The sequence below is a fragment of the Halichoerus grypus genome, chromosome 1 (genome assembly GCF_964656455.1).
Source record: "Halichoerus grypus chromosome 1, mHalGry1.hap1.1, whole genome shotgun sequence".
NCBI classification, from domain to species: Eukaryota; Metazoa; Chordata; class Mammalia; order Carnivora; family Phocidae; genus Halichoerus; species Halichoerus grypus.
Window position 1 is genome coordinate 80,619,867 of NC_135712.1, and position 17,668 is coordinate 80,637,534.

The 17,668-nt window shown below is 36.6% G+C and overlaps 1 protein-coding gene across 7 annotated transcripts in view; it reads right to left on the reverse strand.

The window, feature by feature from the left end:
- VPS8 (VPS8 subunit of CORVET complex) overlaps window positions 1-17,668 on the reverse strand; it is a 346,107-nt gene that overhangs the window by 157,599 nt on the left and 170,840 nt on the right. For all 7 annotated transcript variants that reach the window (XM_078068205.1, XM_078068209.1, XM_078068208.1 and 4 more), the window contains one exon: window positions 8,226-8,272. In XM_078068205.1, coding sequence (XP_077924331.1) covers window positions 8,226-8,272 — 47 coding nt within the window. The remainder of the gene's footprint in view (window positions 1-8,225; window positions 8,273-17,668) is intronic.

The following is a 17,668-nucleotide window of genomic DNA, read 5'->3' on the forward strand; positions in this document are numbered from 1 at the left end:
AGAGCATCAAGATGTTTCTTTATCTAGTTCTTATCCCTTGCTTCCCAAAGGGTTTAGGTGGTGATTATTGACAAAGAGGGAGAAAATGTTCACTATTTAAAAATATATATATCTGGAATCTATCTTATTGCAGAAACAAATTTTTTTAAATTAATCTAAATGTACCACACTCAATAATTGTTTTATTTATTTCATATTTCTTCTGCAAATAGTCCATATATAATTTTATACTCAGAGATATAATGCCAAATTCCACTTTCCGCAGCATTATATAAGAAGCATCATTCTAAGATACTACCTACTCTCTAAATTTACCATTTGTTTAACTCACAACATTTCACCATACTGAAACAATAGAATTTACTTAAGTATTCCTGTAGTGTTGGATATATCACTTACTTCCAGTATTCTACTATCATGAGTGATGTCACAATGAATATCTACATATAGTCTTTCCCATTTGGGGGACTTAGTTCCTTAGTCATTCTTCTTTAAGAAATTTATCTTAAGGGGCGCCTGGGTGGCTCAGATGGTTAAGTGTCTGCCTTCGGCTCAGGTCATGATCTCAGGGTCCTGGGAAAGAGCCCCGCATCAGGCTCCCTGCTCAGCAGGAGGCCTGCTTCTCTCTCTCTCCCTCTACTACTCCTCCCTGCTTGTACTCTCTCACTCTCTCTGTCGAATAAATAAATAAAATCTTAAAAAAAAAAAAAAAGAAAGAAAAGAAATTTATCGTAAGTCAAAAGATATGAAAAATTTTGTGGCATTTGAAATGTATTACTAAATCATCTTCAGAAAGTATCACAGCACCAATTTACATTGCCAGCAGCAATGTAGAATTGTACAGTTTCACCAATTATGCTTGGTTTTTCTACCAGGTAATTTAATAAGTGTAAATGAGGGGTGCCTGGGTAGCTCAGGTTAAGTGTCTGACTTTGACTCAGGTCATGATCTCAGGATCCTGGGATCAGGCTCCCTGCTCAGTGGGGAGCCTGCTTCTCCCTCTCCCTCTGCAGCTCCCCCTGCTTGTGCTCTCTCTCTCTGTGTCAAATACATAAATTTTTTTTAAGTATAAATTAAATAATATCACTGTTTTTAATTCTCTGATGACTGGCAAAATTAAATGTTTTCCATGTTCCCATTCATACATTGTACTACCTTGTTATCATTCACCGATTCATTCATTCCCTTTGTTGTTTAATAAGAAAAACTGTGCTCGGGCACCTGGGTGGCTGAGTCAGTTGAGCATCCGACTCTTGGATTGTGCTCAGGTCATGGTCTCATGGGTCCTGAGATTGAGTCCCTGTTGGGGCTCTGCACTCAGCAGGGAGTCTGCTTGAAGATTCTCTCCCTCTGCTCCTCCCTCGGCTCGCACGTGTGCGATCTTTCTCTCAAATAAATAAATAAATCGTTTAAAAAAAAGAATTGTGCTAATTCTATTTATCTGTTAAGACTATTTTTTACTGAATGTGTTATCTCTTCCTATGTGTATCATGTCACTTGTGAAAAGTGGTAGCTGGTTCATCTGCAGGTTTGGTGTTCCGTGACAAGTTCCATAAAAAGGTCAAGAAAGATTCTGGAAGGAGCAGGATGGGGTCCTTGCCTCAGCTGAAGTCCTGGAATGGGACAGATGCTAAGAGAACTGGCTACAAATGCATCAGAACCACATGCCACTTTTCAATAAACAGTATATGCAATATCCTGGGAGGGAAATCCATATCCATTTATTTTTTTCCTCATATCCACAAATGTAATTTTTACATCAGTTTTCCCCTCTGCTTCATATTTTTCATGTTAGTTTCATTTTAATCAATAGTCCATCACATTTTTGTGATTACCAATTACTAACGAAGTAAAAGAAACTGAGATTAATGAAACTTTACTGCAACAAAGATAAAGAGTAACAAAGTAACTCTAATGAATATAAAGAAAATGCCATATTTGCTAGCCCTTCCACTCTGTAATGTTGTTTTTAACAACATGCTAGGGAAGATAATTATATATTTTAGTTCGACACCAAAAGCCCTAGGCAGGAAAATTAAAGAGTGAAAAATTCAGTAAACAGAGCATAAAAGGTGACAAACCAGGCAGTCCTGTAACAAACAGCAGCATGTAATGCTGGTAAGATTAATGGCAAAACTATATGTTTCTTTCTTAACCAGTCAGAGCCTATAAATAAAGAAGTAAGAAAAATAAAACTCAGCAACTCCTATTGGTATCCCTACTTTAAAGTAAAAATAAAACAAAATTCAAAGACATGTTCTCATCATTTTGGGAGAGTATTTATTAGAGCATCAAGCAAGAAGGAAGAAAGAAAAGTACATACCAAAAAAAAGTGTTTAGCTCTTGTGTTTCTTTCTATATTTCGGAATTATACTCGAGGGTGCTGACTTTGTTTCCTGAAGTCCTAACTTTAAAACTGCTGTTTATCGCTTCAAACTTGGCCATCCTGTAGCCAGTACAATACAAAGTCCATTCTGAGTAACAGAGAGCCAAAGAGGTCTTCTTTCTACATAACATCACTTTACATTAATATGAGTATATTAAAGACATTATTTGGGGTTTACCATTCATAATTTCAAACTGATAGAGAAAATGGCCAAATTCACTTTGTGCATTATCAATTTTGCAATTTTAAGCATGTGAAGAACTCAGCTTTGATTATCAGTACAAAGCCAGACTGTCAGAAGGGGAGCAAGAGCCTCAGTCCTTAATACTTGCCAGTCTTGGGGCGCCTGGGTGGCTCAGTCCTTAAGTGTCTGCCTTCGGCTCAGGTCATGATCCCAGAGTCCTGGGATCAAGTCCTGCATCTGGCTCCCTGCTCCGCGGGAAGCCTACTTCTCCCTCCCCCACTCCCCCGGCTTGTGTTCCCTCTCTCGCTGAGTCTCTCTCTGTCAAATAAATAAATAAAATCTTAAAAAAAAAAAAAAAAAAAAAAACTTGCCAGTCTTTACTATGGATATAACTGGAGCCAAATAAATAAATCCCCTGTAAATGTACGCAGGACTCAATAAATTCAAAGTTGACTTGAATCAACTTTCTCTCCTTATTTACAAAAGTAATGGCAAAGTTCAAATGAACTATAAGAAATGATGTTCAAACTGCTCTATTTTCTGATATAAGTATCACAGTTTGTGAAGATTTCCTTTAAAAAAGGCACAGCTTAATTCTGCTAATGGTTGTATAACTCTATGAATATACTAAAAACTACTGAACTGTACACTTTAAAAAGGGTGAATTTTATGGTATCTGAAATTATATTTCAATACAGCTGTTATAAAATAAAGGCATGGCATCTTTTTCACCTAGCTTTTTTTTATTTATTTATTTATTTTTTTTTATAATTTTTTTTTTTAAGATTTTATTTATTTATTTATTTGAGAGAGAGAGCGAGAAACAGCATGAGAGGGGATAGGGTCAGAGGGAGAAGCAGGCTCCCGCTGAGGCGGGAGCCCGATGCGGGACTCGATCCCAGGACTCCGGGATCATGACCTGAGCCGAAGGCAGTTGCTTAACCAACTGAGCCACCCAGGCACCCTCACCTAGCTTTGATGTTTAAAATATTAACATGCAGTAATCAAGAAAACAGTATCTAAAACATCCAATTTCTCAACCATGCTTGATAATTACGATCTTTCTGTTTCTCAAACAATAATATTGACGTTGAACAAGAATGAACAAACACCCTGGCTATCAAAAGACCACTTCAGATTCACTTTAGATCTAACAAATATTTCTGGTTCAGATTTATATATAATTCAAGTCATCTGAATGATGGCTTCTTTTTTGGATATCTGCTTACAGTGATACAAGCTCAAAGTGGTCAAGATCATCTACACACAGCACCTATTTTGTCTTATAATGGCTTTACTGAGATATAATTCATACACAAAAACACAGAACCTATTTTTAAACACTGTTCAAAATTATGATTATAGTTCAAATAAACGGTGGACCTATTTTCAAAATAAACTGAAATTATGCCTATCGTTTTAAAGGCAAAATGACAAATCATTAAATGTCCTACATAAAGCTGAAGATGTACCTTTTGTCTAATACTAAAAAGAAAATATACACTACCAAATTGAAAGTAAATTGTGAAAGAAATCAAATTATGAAAATAAAAGTACAAGTCTTCAAAAACAGAATTTCCTGTCACTTCTGATTTTAAACAATTCACAAAAAGACTATAAAGCCAATTTTAACCAAAAAAGATGCCTATAACATACAGGTCAGTATGCCCTAAAGAGAAAAAAAAAAAAATGTGGTTCCTGCCACAGTAAAAGGATTTTACACTATAAAAGAATTCTTAAGTACAAATGGGAATACATATATACACTAGTTCAATTACTGTTACTGCTGGATATGGGATTCTATGAATTATCACTGAAGTAACAGTGATCATAGTGCACTGGTTGTGGTACTCAGTTAAAATCAGTTCAGAATATGTATTTTGTTTATAATTGGGACTTATATAAGAAACTGTGTGTGAAAAAGGGGTGACTATAAAAACAATGTACTCTATCAGAAGATATTAAGATAAAAGGCATTAGGGGACCAGGATTGAGTGTCTAAGTGATGACCCTAGAAGTGGAGGAAATTACCTGAAATTAGCTGAGAACTAGATTATGTTTTGTAAAATTTTGCGTTATGCACAATCTAAGCTTTCTTTTTTTTAAAGATTATTTATTTATTTGAGAGAGAGAAAGAGAGAAGAGCAAGCATGACAGGGAGGGGCAAAGGGAGAGGGAGAAGCAGATTCCCTGCTGTCTGAGCAGGCAGCCTGATGGGGGGCTCGATCCCAGGACCCTGAGATCATGACCTGAGCTGAAGGAGACGCTTAACCGACTGAGCCACCCAGGTGCCCCCAATCTAAGCATTCTTTAAAGCAATCTTAATGGCTCAGATATTTCAAAAATTTGGGAATGTGGAAGAGAAGACCCTCCACATTAATGGAACCAAATGTCAAAGAAGATGGCATAAAGAGAGGGTCCAGCTTAGGAAGAAATATATCATACTGGATTGAAGCTACATACATCTTAATCCTCCACTTCAATTTATCCTAGGGAATTGAGCACTTTTAACCTGACTGTCTATGGCAACTCTAAGAAAAAATGATAAAAACTCTACCATTTGAGAGTGAGTACACTGAGCTATTTAAAGTATACATAGAGTTTTCATATCTAATCTATTTTTAATCATTGCATGTCTGGAATGGAAGGAGACTGAAAGATGACCTAGACACAAAGAATTGAGGTTGATCAACTGGCCTATTTGACCCCATATATGGGATCTTTCTGATGAAAAAGAAAAGCCAGGATGGTGAGAACTAAGCAAGCATAAAAGTACACAGTCTAGAACACAAAAGGTAACATTTGACCCAATAACTAGTATCGCATTTCTTACATTGCTGGGAATGCTGCCCTGTCCCTTCTGCCCTTACTAAAATCTTGAGAACAGAAAAAGTGGGGGAAAGAGAGTTAAGAACACATATGCTGGACTACTCCCAAGCAGAAGCAGGTTCTAGTACAATCCGGTCCTCAGCCTTTGAAGTTTTTGTTCTTGTTTTTGTTTTTTTTTTAATTCATTTGAGAGAGAGAGAGTATGAACAGGGTGGAGGGGGAGAGGGAGAGGCAGGCTCCCCGCTGAGCAGGGAGCCCAACTCCGGGCTTGATCCCAGGCCCCTGAGATCATGACCTGAGCTGAAGGCAGACGCTTAACCGACTGAGCCACCCAGGCGCCCTGGTCTTCAGCCTTTGAAAATGGAATCCAGAGAGAAGGAAGTCATACTATTTACACTACGGTCCCAGGAAAATATCCCTGGCCCTGGATCTAGGCATGTATGAGTGTATCTAGTATATCTAGTATGTATGAGTGGCAGGAAGGAGAGAGAGAGGGAAGAGCTGGGAAAAGGACCCTTGAGATCTTCCTTCCCTTTGGAGGTTAGGTATATATTATAACTGCTGGTATTTCTCTCTGAGATCTCCAACAACAAATACTGTATTTGTTTCTGACACAGCCCAGAAGAGAACATACTAAGGAGTCAGGGAAATTTAATGGAAAGAAAGAAGTTGGTAAAAGCAAAAAAATAATAAATAGATCCTAATTTGGTAAAAATCTAGACCAGATCTTATCTTCCAGGTTATAGGCTATGATTTAATGAAGTAATTATTGCATTCTCAGCCAGTCCATAGATTACATAAAATTGGAAATATTTGTTTTTCAAATCATATAAAAAAGAAAAGTTTCTCTTTCAGAAAATTTTGGAAATGAGTATTTCTGAAAGAATGAACCTATTTTTTCATTTTCCCTATATAATCCTTCATCTTACAACTAGTAGGACCATTTTAACTTTACATCACTGTGAGAGTAGTATTCACATATTCAAGATAAGTCACCCTGCAAACCAAGAGGCAGAATTATTTCATTAATTCATCCATCAGGTACTGGATAACTACTTTGTGCCAGGTACCATTCTAGGTGGAAATAATCCATTTTACAAAGATATGCCTTCTTACTCTAAACAAAATTCAGTCTTAGGTACTTTATTTTATCTCATAATTATGTCAACTTGAAGATTTGGGTTGATTCCAGTACTTATTAGTATTAGGAACATCTCTACATTTCAAATTCCTCATCTGAAAAGGAGAAAAACATTACCTTACACTGCAATTATGAGGATTAAATATGTAAAACTGATCCATAAACTATTGAGCTGCTTTAAAAAATAAAGATAAATAAAAGTAAGGGAGTATGAAAAGTGGGGTAAAGAGAAAACCAAGTTACAGTTACGAAAAGCTATCATGGCTCTTAGCTTTCTAGGAAAGTTAATTAGCAATACAATTAACTGCCCATTAGCTAAAAGTGAACTAGCTGTTCAGGAGACGCAAAAGTATTTCTGGCAGTAGACCTGAGGGAAATTTTTCCCTTAGGCCCTCATAGAGGAGAAAATGAGTAACATAAAGCAATGTTTTCACCGATATCCTAACCACGAACACAACATACTCCACTGGATAGTAACATATAACACTTTATAGCTGAAACATTGGAATGGACTTAACAGAAACTATAGCTCTTCATGACTTAATGGTCTGACATAGCAAATAACTGCCCTCTTGATAATATTCATATACATTCGTACTTTCAAAGTATGATCCAATGTTTTATGATTCAGGCTACCTGAACATAAATTTATGAGTCAGGTCAGTGCTGTACAGGGTTTTAGGAGTATCTGCACTGGATCCTCACAGTTGTCTACCACTCAGAAACAAACTAGTTTAAGGTTAAGAGCAAGAACTCAGGAGCCAGACTGCCTGAATTGGAATCCCATCTTTGCTCCTCAAAAGAAGTGTGAGTTAGCTTTGGCCAAGTTCTTTAATGGCTTTCTGCCTCTGGAACCGCCTATGTAAAATGAAGAGGATAATAATACCTACCTCACTGTTATAAAAATTAGATAAATTAATGTAAAGGGCCTACGACAATACCTGGCAAGAGAGGAGCTATTATTTTAAGTGTGAAAAAACTGTGAGCTAGCAAAGGTTGGTTAATTTATACAGTTACTATTTAAACCAACAAAGCCAAATCAAAGTGTATTTACACTGCTATCTTTTCAACAAAAGGCTCTAAAAACCAACACCAGAAGCACTCTGAATTTTGCCCTTTTTTGGGTGGTGTGTAAAACTGTTTTAGTGATAGTTCATAAAAGAGGATATATTTACAGGACATGAATCATACACTTTTACTTTTAAGATCTTTTAGTAGGATTGCTCTTTTGTTAGCTATGTTTGCCTCCACTATCCGGCCACACAAACATATAGCTGATAAACCCACAGCATCTATTTTGGAAAAGTTAGTTTTACTAGGTAAATGGACCGGAAATTGTTAATCAAATTTCTGTAAATTAAACTTTCTTTTTTTTTTTTTTTTTAAAGGTTTTATTTATTTATTTGACAGAGAGATAGAGCCAGAGAGCACGGCAGAGGGAGAGGGAGAAGCAGGCTCCCCACTTGAGCAGGGAGCCCGATGCGGGGCTCGATCCCAGGACTCTGGGATCATGACCCGAGCCGAAGGCAGACGCTTAACCATCTGAGCCACCCAGGCGCCCCTGTAAATTAAACTTTCTTAAAAAAAATACCCAAATTCATAGACTTCATAACAGTACATTATAATATAAACAAGAGGCAATCTGGGTTCAAAATAATTGAATCTGACAGGCACTGTATACTTACTTTCGCTCCAACAGCAGGCAGTAATCAACGATGACAGGCACCATGTCCTGAAGAAAAACCATAAAGAAACTATCAGCACCACACCTCTGTCCCATGGACCCCTGGTTCGACATAATCAAAGTGGTCTGCTTAAGACACTGGTAAATTGTTGGGAGAATATAACTTTATACCATGCTTTTGGTAAGTAATTTGGCACTATGTGTCAAAAATCTTAAAAATGTGAAAAGACTTTTACCCAGTAATTCTATCTGGAAATTTATCCTAAATACATTTAAGAAAAAAAAAAATGTTTAATGCATTTTTAGGTATTCACTGCAGATCTATAACAGAAGTAGCAGGAGAAGGAGGAGAGGAAGAAATTGGAATTAAATATACAACATGGGAAAGTCGTTAAGTAAATTTGCTGTTTAAATAAAATATTATGTAGATATTATGAATTTACAAAGAGTTTACAACAACATAACAAACTTTAGGTGAAAACTAGGTATTTATCTCACAACCTTAATAAAGAAAATTTGCAAAGAAAAAGAAAAAAATATGAAGAAAATATATCAGATTGATAATAGAATACAGCTGGTCCTGTTGGTGGCTCAGGTGATTAAGGCTGTCCATATTTTGTCACAATCCTCCAAACCAGCTATTTTAAGGTTGATTTAACTTCTCGGTTTCATAACATTTTGATTGCTTTAAATTCATCTTGTATAGACTTGTATCAAGTGAATGACAACCCATAATTTTGGCCTTTTTTAAGAGAAACAGTTTGAGGGAGAAACAGAAGCTTATTATTCCTGGAAACTGTCAAGTAACCAAGCATTAGATTTCAGTAGTACTCTTTCATTTTCTGCTGGCTGCAGGGAAATGGCTTCCTTTAAAAAAAAAAAAAAATCCTAGAGGGCCTAAGTTCTAGGTAGAAAAAATCCCACCAGGGGAGAAGGCACTATGTGAAGAAGAGAATACTACATGCTAACACTTGTTTGGCAAAACAAATAAAACTGAGGAACCCTTACTATTTGAGAGAGGTATCAGAAAGACCTACAACCCTGAAAAGATTCCATTTGCTTCCTTTAGTCATCAATATTCCTTACAACAGGATTTAAAATCTTATTTAGATTCTTCAAAAACAGGAACTAAAATAATTGAAAAGTGTTAGATCATGTGAAAAATGTGAAAAGTGTTAGAGCTACAGCAAGTGTCAACCCTGTATGAGAATACAGTGGGCCAGATGATCTGGAGGGAAAAAAATCTCCCTAGAAATGCTGGGGGGAAATTTAATAAACATTCCTTACAATACACAGCTGAGTTCCTAAGAAAGTAAGGGCAATACGAGTCTAAAAATGAAAAGGGAACTGAAAACCAAAGCAATAAGCCCTAAGCTGTTACTGAGACTGTCTTATACATTTGTTGGTCACATTAAGAGCTTGGGTTTTAATGTCAGAAAGAAGCTGAGACCTTAGACCCTTGCAACATAAGAGACTGAAGAAAAGATCTTCCTAAAACCAGGATTCTTTTTTTTTTTTTTTTGAAGATTTTATTTATTTATTTGACAGAGAGAGACACAGCGAGAGAGGGAACACAAGCAGGGGGAGTGGGAGAGGGAGAAGCAGGCTTCCCGCGGAGCAGGGAGCCCGATGCAGGGCTTGATCCCAATGCGGGGCTCGATCCCAGGACCCTGGGACTATGACCTGAGCCGAAGGCAGACGCTTAACCGACTGAGCCACCCAGGAGCCCCCTAAAACCAGGATTCTTGAAAAGCTACATCCTTAGTGAAAAGAAAAGAGGGAGGGAAATCTGCCTATAAGCACAGGAAGATGACAAGAAAGATCGTCTGTCTCAGCCTGGACTCAGTGGGGGTAAATTTGTACTCTGTAAGAATCTATAACCAATATCCTGCTTGTAGGTGGATTTGAGATTTGAATTTACACTATCTCCTTAGGATAGGAAAAATCAAGCCAAGAAATTAACCTAAAAGATGAGTCTGAAAAAGGATACTCTGGGGCATTTGAAAAAAGCAAATTCAAAATTTCTCTGGAGACAGTACTTAACACAGGCAAAATAAGTTCGACTGATGTTCAAAACAAAAAATTTTAAAGCACCACATGAAATAATTCACCATGAGTAAACAGCAAAAGAAACTATAAATAGCAGAGGTAGACTCCTAAAACTTTAAGTATTATGAGAAACTATTAAATATATTTAAAATTATTAAATGCAAAAATTAAAGAAGTGCTTGGCCTAGTACTAAGTACTAAGGATACACTTACTAGAGAGATTAATGGAGTGTGAAATCATCAGATTCATACACTGAGCACAGATCACTCAAGTGATTTTATGATGGGAGGATCTGGAAAACCAAGACTGAAGGTAGAAGGCTATTACACAGCAGTCAAAGTGAAATGGGGACTAAACTAGGGTTGTGATGGTAGACCTAAAAAACAGCAGACAGAATTAGGAGATATTTATAAAGTAAAACTGGAGCTTGGTGACAGATTGGTTGTGGGCTGGACGGTATAGGAAGGAGTCTATGATAACCCCTAAGTTTCTAGCTTAAGTGACGGTTGAGTGAAGTGAAGATGTCACAAAATGAGATAAGGAATGTAGGTAGAAGTGTTAGAAGAAAGAAGCTAAGTGCAGTTTGGACTATGGCAGATTTTAGGAACATCTTTACTTTGATGTTGAATAATCAGAAATTCAGTAATCTAAAACATCAGGGTTAGAATTATAGATTTCTAGGGGTGCCTGGCTGGCTCTGTCAGCAGAGCGTGCAACTCTTGATCTTGGGGTTGTGAGTTTGAGCCCCATGCTGAGGGTAGAGATTACTAAAAAAAAAAAAGAATTATAGATTTCTAAGTCATAAGAGGAAACAATGTATATGAATAAACCTGTCCCAGGATAATAGATAGAGCTAGAAACCAGTGGACAAAGAACTAAATTCTAAGACTAATAGTTATGATATGGTCAGAGGATAGAAACGAAATCCAACTCAAGAACAACCATAAAGGTATAAAAATCAGAAGGGCACACAGTCACAGATAGCTAAAGGATACAGAACTTCAAAAAGGAAAGGTGATTGATCATCACTGTTTAATACAGCACTGAGGATGGATAAGATCTGAAAAGTGTTTATTGCATTTAGAAATTTGGATATCATTGGTATCTTTAATAAGAGGATGCTTTATCTTCCTAATTAAACAGTAAGTACAGTGATGGGTGACATCCAGCCTGCAGACAAATGAGTAGTGAATAAAGTATTTGGTGGTGTGTAAGAAGAAGGGAGGGAGAGAAACAGGAGGGGGAAGGAAAGAGGACAAGGGAGGACGGGGGAGGAAATGAAAGAGAAAACGTCAATATATGTATAACTGGAATCCCTGAATAAGAAAACTCCAGCAGTGCAATAGAACAAACAGTTCAAGATACAATTCAAGAAAACTTTCCTGAAAGTTTAAAAAAAAAGAGAGAGTGCGTGCACGAGAAAGACTTAAATTTAGATATTGAAAGAACACATCATATGCTAGGGATAAAATGGCGTAGAATGGTTACACCGAGACCCAGTGCAGTCAAGTTCTGGATTCCAACAAGTAAAGAAACAGCCAGAAGAAATCATCAGTTAATTATGGGGGGCGGGGGGGAGGCGGGGAACATCTGCCTAGCCTAGGATTTCCCCCACAGTGATACTCAATGCCAGAATGTCATAAAGCAGTATCTTCAAGATCCTTAAGAAAAGCCAAAATGTTTTTCAAAATAAAAACTAGAGTCCAACAATATGAAAATGTAACAACTCAAAAGAATATTGTTTTCCTGAACCTTTCTTCATGAAACAGCTTCAGCAACCAAGAAATGGCCAGGGAGACCACAGCAAAAACTCTGGTGATAAGCATGAACTACATTTAACAGCAAAAGTAAAACAAACTGATATCCTCTGACGATGAGTAAAAGATTTATATTAAGACAGACAGGGAGGAGAAAGTAAAGAAGGTGGGAGGTAGAAAAGATTCACTGGCTTCATCTGCAAGGTAGTAGTCAAAAGATAACCTTTAAATCTCACAATTATAATTGGAATTAAAAGCCTGTTTTAACAGTATAAAAGCAAATACTGAGATAATGGTTAAAATGTGGTAATGAAGGAGGAGTTGAGGTGAAAGGAAAAAGAAAATATAATGCTAATTTTATCACTGCAAGGAACAATGCCCAAAGAAATAGAGGATCAAGGGAACTATACCTTTAGCTATAATCCTAAAGGTAATCATTGGAATTAAATACACATTCCCAAATATCAGCAGTACATGCACAAATAAAAACAGAGTAAGTGGTGAAAGGCTTCCTTAAAAAAATAAAAACAAAATACATTTGGCTTACCTCACTTAAGATTTTCAGAATAAAATCTGAAAAAAGCAAAAAATCTGAAATCTCAAAAAAGCAAACCCCCAGTTCTATGTAGTAAACAAATACAAATACAAAGTGATCCAGAAAGATTGAAAATAAAAGGATAGGCAAAAATATACCATGCAAAGAAAAATCAAAGGTGTGGTATTTCTATCAGATAAACTAAAATTCAGGCTAAAAGGGCAATTACATGAATAAATAAATCATAATGAAGATAAACTTATTTCTATAAGCTAAATTACTCTATAGTACATACTAAATTATACAATGCTAACATTCATAAAGCACAAGATGGAAGGAAAAATAGAGAAAAGAGCACAATCCAAAAGGCACTTTACTTCTTACCATCCATGAGAAATCAGGTGGAAAACAATGAGTAAGGATTTAAAAGGTCTATAAAAAATCTGATTGATAATGAACTATTCTCTGTGAAAACACACAAAGCACTGTATTTCAAATGCTCATTGAATACTAATGAAAACTGACCATATCCTGGGCCACAGAGAAAATCCAAATAAACTCCAAAAGGTAGCATTAGTACACACATTACCTGATCATGATACAATAAAACCAGAAAGTAATCACCTATCAGAAAATAAGGTGCTTTATCCACTTAAAAATAAACTTTCTCTAAAACTCTTCAAAAGAATACCAAGTTGAAGATTATATATAAAATAATGAAAGTGATACATATTGAATTGATAGCCTTAAATAAATCTGTAAATTGATATTTTTAGAACACTCCATCCAACAGCATCAAAATATACATTTTTTCTCAAGTACACAGAACATTTACTAAGATAGATGATGTATTTTAGGCCATAAAACAAGTTTCAAATTTAAAAAGATTCAAGTCATACAAAGTATGTTCTCTGACACAATGGAATTAAATTAGAAATTAACCAAATAAAGAATGACAAGATGACATCACTATAGATTCTCCAGACATAAAAAGGGTAATTAAAATGTCATGAGCAACTTTTTCCCAATATGTTTGACAACTTAGATGAAGTGGCCCAATTTCTTTAAAGATAGAAAACACCAACCCTACTCAAGAAGAAATATATAACCTCCTAAAAATTTGCACCGGTAGTTAAAAACCTTCCTACAAAGAAAACCCAAGGCCTTGATACTTTCAATGGTGAATTCTATTAAACATTTAAGGAAGAAACAATGCCAATTCTACACAAACTCTTCCATGAAGTTGAAAAGCAGGGAATAATTCACAAATAATTCTATGAGGCCAGGATTACACCAATACCAGAACTACACAAAGACATTACAAGAAAAGAAAACAACAGATCATTATTCCTCATGAACACAGATGTCCTTATAAAACAGATGATACATATTAACCACATGACTTTATCCCAGGTATGCCAGGTTGATTTAACATTCAAAAATCAATCAATACAATTCACCATATTAACAAATTAAAAAAAAAAACAACTATATAATCACCTCTATGGACACAGAAAAACAATTTGACAAAAGTCAATGGCATTTGTTCCTAAAAATAAGAGAATCTCAGGAAATTAAGAATAGAAATTCCTCAACCTGATAATGGGCATCTTTGAAAAACTATAGCTAGCATCAAATTTATAAATCAAAGACTGATGCTTTCCCACTGACACCAGAACAAGAAAGGATGTCGGGGTGCCTGGGTGGCCCAGTCGTTAAGCGTCTGCCTTCAGCTCAGGTCATGGTCCCAGGGTCCTGGGATTGGCCCCGCATCGGGCTCCCTGCTCAGCGGGAAGCCTGCTTCTCCCTCTCCCACTCCCCCTGCTTGTCTTCCCTCTCTCGCTGTGTCTCTGTCAAATGAATAAATAAAATCTTTAAAAAAAAAGACAAGGATGTCAACTCTCAAAATTTCTATTCAGCATCATACTGGAGGTCATACTAGAGCCAGTGGAATAAGGCCAGAAAGAAATAAAAGACATCCAGATTGGAAAAGAAGAACTAATTCTGTCTTTATTTGCAGACAACATGATTATCTATGTAGAAAATCTGGTGGAATATACAAAGAATTATTAGAGCTAATAAAGAAGGAGTTTAGCAAGATTGCAGGATGGAAGGAAGTTCAATATACTAAAATCAGCTGCATTTCCATATACTAGAAACAAGCTGAAACTGAAGTTAAAAAAAAAATACTATTTACAATAGCATAAAAAAATAAATACTATGCAACTACCAAAGTGAAAAAAAGACATTCTCCATGAACCAATATAAAAAAATCTCCAAGATATACTAAGTGGGAAAACATGACAAAATCACAAATATAGTTTCCTATTATTTGTGTTAAAAAAGGAAAAAATATGAATGGGTGGGTGGTTAAACCTGTGTATATTTGCTTGTATTTACGTAAAGAAAATCTGGAAATATGCATAAAAAGTTAGTTGCAATGGTGAGAGGCAGGTGGGAACTGGGCAGATGGCATCAGGGTGGAGACAGACTTTTCACTGTATACATTTTTATACTTTTTGATTTTTAAATCATACAAATGTATAATTAATACAAAAAATTAAACTGAATGTTTAAAAAAGAACAGACACAGGTAATACAACAATGTATAGTCAATCTCAACATTACAGAAATAAGAAGCTATAACATAGAGACAAGGATATACACAAATATGTCTAAGCCATATTTATATTTATATAAAGCATCTACTATAGACCAGGGACATTGCTAGGTGTTAATGATACAGATTTAACAAAACATACATATCTTATAGTTTGGTACAAAGATTTTTTTAAAGTAGTTAACAATGAAGTATGATGACAGTGAAGAGAGGGGAAATATGAAATGCCAGGGAAACTTATAGCAAGGAGGCCTCACCTAAGTTGGCCTTTCTTGGAATGGGACATTTAAATGGATATCTGAGAGACAGCAGTAACCAACCAAACTATAGGTAAGAACATGCCATCCAGTGAGAGGGAACAGTAACTTGAAGGAGAGTCCAGACATAAGAGACAGTAGAGAACCTTGAAGACAGAGAGAATAGTGTGACCAGAGCACAGAAAGCAAAGACTGGCACTGGATGAGGAAGGGACAATGTGCAAGATTCTGGACTTTATTCTAACGTAATGGAAAACCACTGAAGGGGCCTTAAGCAGAGAACTAAGATTAAAAATTAAGAATTGTGACACTATTACAAGTGGTTTAGTCTTAGAATACATGTGTAGACTTTAATTACTTCTTTGCGAATCTCTACTATGTGCCACTAACCAACTTCCATTCCCTGCAGCACTTCTTAGTTCTCTTGGCCTAAACTCTCTCCAATTCTAAATTTCTGCTCACCCCCTTCTCTTTCGTTATCCAAGGAACCTTCAAATGCCTTGAAAAGAGGACACATAGGAGATTTCCACTTCTAGGGAACTAGAGCAGACATATTTGTCCCTATCTCTCCTACTAATGTAACTAAAAACCCTGGACAATATATACAACACAAACAGAAGACTCTGAAAGATGGAAGAAGGCAGACCTACTAGGGATCTCAGGACCTAAGGAACGACACGGTGGTGAGCTCCCTGGTTCCTTTTTACCATATATCCCAGACTTGGAACTAAAGAAGTTTGGCAGCCGGGAAATGCCCATGCACACAGGCAGAAAAAGGCTCATGAAAGCTACTCTCTAATGAAAGCTACTCTCTCTAGCCAAAAAAACAGAAAAGGAATCTTGCAAAAGAGAAAGAAAAAAAACCCAAAAAACTTACATCTGCTCTACAAAGAAAAAAAATCTGCTCTATTCTGGCCAAATACCACAGAAAAAAACCGTGGCCCCACACCCACTGTGACAGTTAATTTTATGTGTCCAGTTGGCTGGACCACAATGTACCTAAATATTTGGTCAAACATTATTCTGGCGAGTCTGTATGCAAATTTTTAAATGAGATTAACATATGAATCAGTAGATTCAGTATAGCAGGTCGCCCTCCCTAGGAATGCAGAAACATCTGCTCTTCTTGGGTCTCAAGCCTGCCAGCTTTCAGGCTGGAACTACATCATTGACTCTCCTGGTTCTCAAGCCTTCAAGACTTGGACTGGAACTACACATTAGCTCTCTTGAGTCTCCAACTTTCCAACTGACAATCTTGGGACTACTCAGCCTCCAGAATCAAGTAAGCTAGTTCCTTATCATCATCATCATCTCTCTCTCTCTCTCTCTACACACACACACACACACTTTTTATGGCTGAAGCAAAAATTTTAATACTGTGTGATGTGGTTCTATATATATACATAGAGAGAGAGAGAGAGATCTATATATATCTCCTATTGGTTCTGTTTCTCTGGAAAACCTTGACTAATACACCCACCCATGTCAGCAAAAGCTGTGTGGAAAAACTAGATTTCCACCCTCCACAGCATATAACAAGGTACCCCAATTCTCCCTCCACTGAGCAGGATGGTATCAGAGAAGTCTAAGAAAGTGAGGACTTTCAATCCCAACAAGGCAGTGACCAATCCCTCCTCCTCCCACATGGAGAGTGCTAGTGGAATTCATGTCATGAGGCCCAAGGGGTGGTGTCAGAGGAGACTTATAAGAGAATCAGAACTTTCACCAATGCCCAATCCAGTGGTAGTGATGCTACTCTCACCATGTGTCAATGAAGGCCACATAGGGACAGTAATGAGGCATTCCTATCCCTGTCCAGTGAAGTATCAGAGAAGACTTAGTAAGGAGAACTCTCATCTCTGTCCAGCAGTGAGGATGAGCACCCTCTATCAGGTATCAATGGAAGGGAACCTGTATTTTTACCCCCACCTAACAGTAAGAAGGTAGAACCCCTTCCCTTGTCAGAGCAGTATCAGAAGGAAGCAGCTAAAACAGAAGTTTAAATAAGATCTGGAGTCTCACAACCTAACACCACAATATTTAGGTTTCAAAAGGAAATCACAAATCATACCAAGGACAAAAAGATCTCAAACCGAATTGAAAAGTGATAATCAAGAGATGCCAACATTAAAATGACAGAGATGTCAGATGATCTGACAAAGATTTTTAAAGCAGCCATGATAAAACTGCTTCAGTAACATTACAATCTTAAAACAAATAAAAAT